Below are 3,792 nucleotides of genomic sequence, written 5' to 3' on the forward strand. Positions count from 1 at the left end.
GGCTGAGGGCTGTTTTCTGGCTGGCGAGTGACTAAAGCTTACAACCGCTCCTTGTTTTCTTCTTCTTTTTTTTTTTTTTTCTGGGCCAGCTTTAGCTCTGAGGCCTCGCTGCTGAAAACATAGATACAATGTTGCGGTCCGAGCCCGGCTGAATGGAAGCCCTTTTCTGGGGTTTTGTTTAGCTTCTTATTTGCAACATAGTATATAGTTGCTTAGAGTTGCAACTGAGAGGCTGGCAAGTGAGGCGGGGAACGTTGGAGTCTGCAGCAAGCAAGCCTCCCTGCTCGCTTCAGTGCCTGGCTGCCGGCCGCCATCTTGGCTGACAGTTAATTTGGATATACTCACTGATTAGCCAATGAAAAGGGTAGCGGTCGTACGCCAATTACCATGTTTCTCTTTTATTAGTGTAGATAATAGAGATATTAAGACATTATTAGTATCTTCCCCCAAAATAATTAAAACAAACAAATCTCACACAACATACCTGGAAAATATCTGGCAGTTTTCGAAGTCTTGTACCTTTGGACAGCAAAAGAGATGGTGGTCCCTGCCCAGTGACATGGTAAATGTACAGTTTAAACCACACAGAACTGACTTCTGGGATAGCTGGTCCAATATGCTGTAACAAAAAAGCAGGTAAGGTAAAGCTGTAATACTTAGCTAAAAAAGCCAAATTTCCTAAGTGACCAAGTATACTCATATTAAAAGCTAATTCCTCATATAAATGTTAATTGCTATTATCCTTATGAAAATAACTTTTAAATTCTCTGTTCAAATAGTTTCTCTTTTGTGCTGGAACTGAGAAAGCACATCTTATCACTGCAGTTAGAGGATGGACTTTGAAGGACCACCAAGGTCTGAATCTGGGCTTCATCCCCTCAGCCGTATCACCTCTAACATTACTTAACGCTCTCTATTCCCTCATTTTGCTCTTTTGTAAGGTAGCAATAAAACATCTACCTCATAGGGGCATTGTAGGGTTGTTTAAAAAGTTTAAAATAGTAAGCTTTATATAAAAATGTTTGTCATTATGATTATTAATCACATACAATTTCTCCCAAAAGGGACTGTCCTCCCATTCATTTACAGTTCATGAACTATTATGTCTAGAGGTTGCATTACAGAATAGGAGGGAGTGTGGAGTGCAGTGGAGTGGTACTGGAGGTAGCACACAAAGAATTATTAAAAAGGTTGGTGAATGCAAACCTATAACCACTCCAGTTGAATAGAGGACAAATGTGGGGGGAGGGTGTGCTCACTGGGGCAGCTAGATCAGCACAGGCAACAAAATCACCCGTGTAAAAGAATCCCTTCCTTTCTTCTACACCATTAAACCTCGCACAGCTAGGAAACCAGGCAGGATGTAACACTGAAAAAGAGTAACACAATCCCCACTCTTTGAAAATGGTACAGACCACAATGCCCTTGCTAAGTATACAAATCCACAGAACTGATTTATTTTTTAAAAGTAAAAGCTGGAAGTCACAAGTAAATTTTAAAGATAACCAAAGTTCTACTTCCTTTCCAGTACAATTGTTTCTTTTCCATTTAGTCAGAGTCATAACCCCATTTCTAAAGCATTTCATTTTTCCTATTTAAATTTATATTATTCCTCAAGGCAATACAGACTCCCCTCTCAGAGCTTCCAAAAATATTCTCTTTAAAAGACTACATTCAAGAAGAAAACTTTAATCTGCTATGTTGCAAGTCACCAGATGATACATAAATAAAATGTACCGATTATACCTCACAAATTGAACATAACATCTTACAACAGCATAAAATACAAAACTGCTTTCTGAGTCAGCAATTTGAATCTGGTATCTGCAAACTGAGAATTAACCCTGTAAGACTGTTAAACCTCTTCTTCAAGTCACCACAAGTACGAATGAAGTGACAGCACCGGCCTTCTGCCAAGTGGGTCTTTACCTGAGGGGTGCAGCTGCTGATAGGCCGAATTTCATTGGTGAGAGGAGCCATGGAAACAAGTAGTGTATAATTTTTGTTTAGAACTCTGCTGCAAGTTGCAGGGTCCAAACCAAGAAGGCTTTCACAGCGTAAGAGATCCAGAGGAAAACCTGAATTGTGACCAAGCACACACAGATAATGAAAGACTGACAATATGAAACAAAAATGTCCAAGACAAAATATTGATTACCTACCTTTATGGACCAGCAGTCTAGGCACATATATCTAAGTGCGGAACTCCTGTTCCTAAACTAAATTCAAAACTTGGCTGAGATGCTGTTTGTAGAGATTGGGAATTGGGGGAGGGAAGGACACAGCTTTCCTGTGGCACTCGGGCTTTCATCATGCCATTGCCCGGGGTGGCTGGGGATGGAGAGGAAGAATGGCAAAGCAAGCACTTTTTAAAAAGTAAAAGGTGGCCTAAAGAAACACCAGTAGACAGTTATCTTTGGACCAGTAATAAAGACTATTAGCTTTAAATCTTAAAAGTGTCTTCTTAGTGGTCCCTTAGGACATTTGGCACTTTTAATATTCTATCTTTAAAAAAAAAGGGGACTATTTTCTCAAAATATAGGAATGTCATAAAAGAAACTTTTAATATTCTATCTTTAAAGAAAAAAAAAGGGACTATTTTCTCAAAATATAGGAATGTCATAAAAGATAAAAAAAAGGTTACGGATTTGAAAAAAATGAGTTAAATTAAATGTTCCAGTGGTGCTAAGAATTCACGAAGTCCTAAGATGCAACTCCTGTGAATGTCCAAGGACTTGAGCCAAATGCTCTTACACTGGTGCTCAAGCCATTCCACCTTTTAAAAACACACATTCCTGGGGGCCATTCCACAATGCAGAACCTACTGAATCAGAATCTGAAATCCTGATACCATCAGTTCAACTCTGGTTGGGGAACACTCCCTGCCTATCACAAAACTGAGAGTGCACCCTAAGGCAACAGCCGCCGGGAGTTCGCCAATACATTAAAATTGCCACCACTTTCTCTTACTCTTTAAAAAGGGGTTCTGTTCCCAGTCTATTTTTTAAAGTAAAGTACTTCAGTAAATAAACATTCCAGCAGTATTTGAATAAGAAACTCCTATTTATTGTTTTTAATGCAATGGAAACTTTCATTCTTGAAATTTTATGCTTCATAATATATTTAACTCAATTTTGCATCTGTCCACCCCTCAGAACCAATGCCTGTTCCAAATTCCACTCAGCTACTTAAACAAATTGACAGTCCAACCCTGTTTGTAGGTACTCATCAGATTTAAATACTACAAATGTCAGTTGCACATAAGAGAGGAGAAATAGTAGAATAAGATAAGAAACAGTTGACAAGCAAAGAAATTCACATGACAAGCCTCTAGCTATAAGTTCATTATACTTACAAAAATGTATTAAGTAAATGATGATTAAGTGGGCATGACCTATTTAATTTCTTAGAAAGAACTTCCATAGGATCATGTCTTCAAAATCAAGTATAAAACTCATACCATAATTGGGCTGGTCTGGCTGTGCAGTTTGTGCAACTAGATCTTTATTGTGACGAAGAAATAGTATCGTGTTTCTCAGAGTAAGTGCATGGTCAAAATATCTCTGTGCTTCTCCTTCACCAGTGCTCTGAACCTAAACCAAGAGAAAAAATTTCCAACAAATATCATTCTTATGCCATTCGTTCTAATATATCCTATCTAATAATAGACAAACATGGTAATTAACCATACCTCCGCTACACTTCCCATTGGCTAATCAGGGTGATATGCAAATTAACTGCCAACCAAGATGGCGGCCGGCAGCCAGGCAGCTGAAGCGAACATGAGGCTTG

At 38.7% G+C, this 3,792-nt stretch overlaps 1 protein-coding gene across 1 annotated transcript in view; it reads right to left on the minus strand.

Annotated features, from left to right (window-relative positions):
- FAM91A1 (family with sequence similarity 91, member A1) overlaps window positions 1-3,792 on the minus strand; it is a 43,530-nt gene that overhangs the window by 15,084 nt on the left and 24,654 nt on the right. Inside the window, 3 exon segments of the mRNA XM_014532461.1 lie at window positions 485-619; window positions 1,930-2,078; window positions 3,461-3,593. Coding sequence (XP_014387947.1) covers window positions 485-619; window positions 1,930-2,078; window positions 3,461-3,593 — 417 coding nt within the window.

This window comes from Myotis brandtii, unplaced genomic scaffold, assembly GCF_000412655.1.
Source record: "Myotis brandtii unplaced genomic scaffold, ASM41265v1 scaffold896, whole genome shotgun sequence".
Lineage (NCBI taxonomy): Eukaryota > Metazoa > Chordata > Mammalia > Chiroptera > Vespertilionidae > Myotis > Myotis brandtii.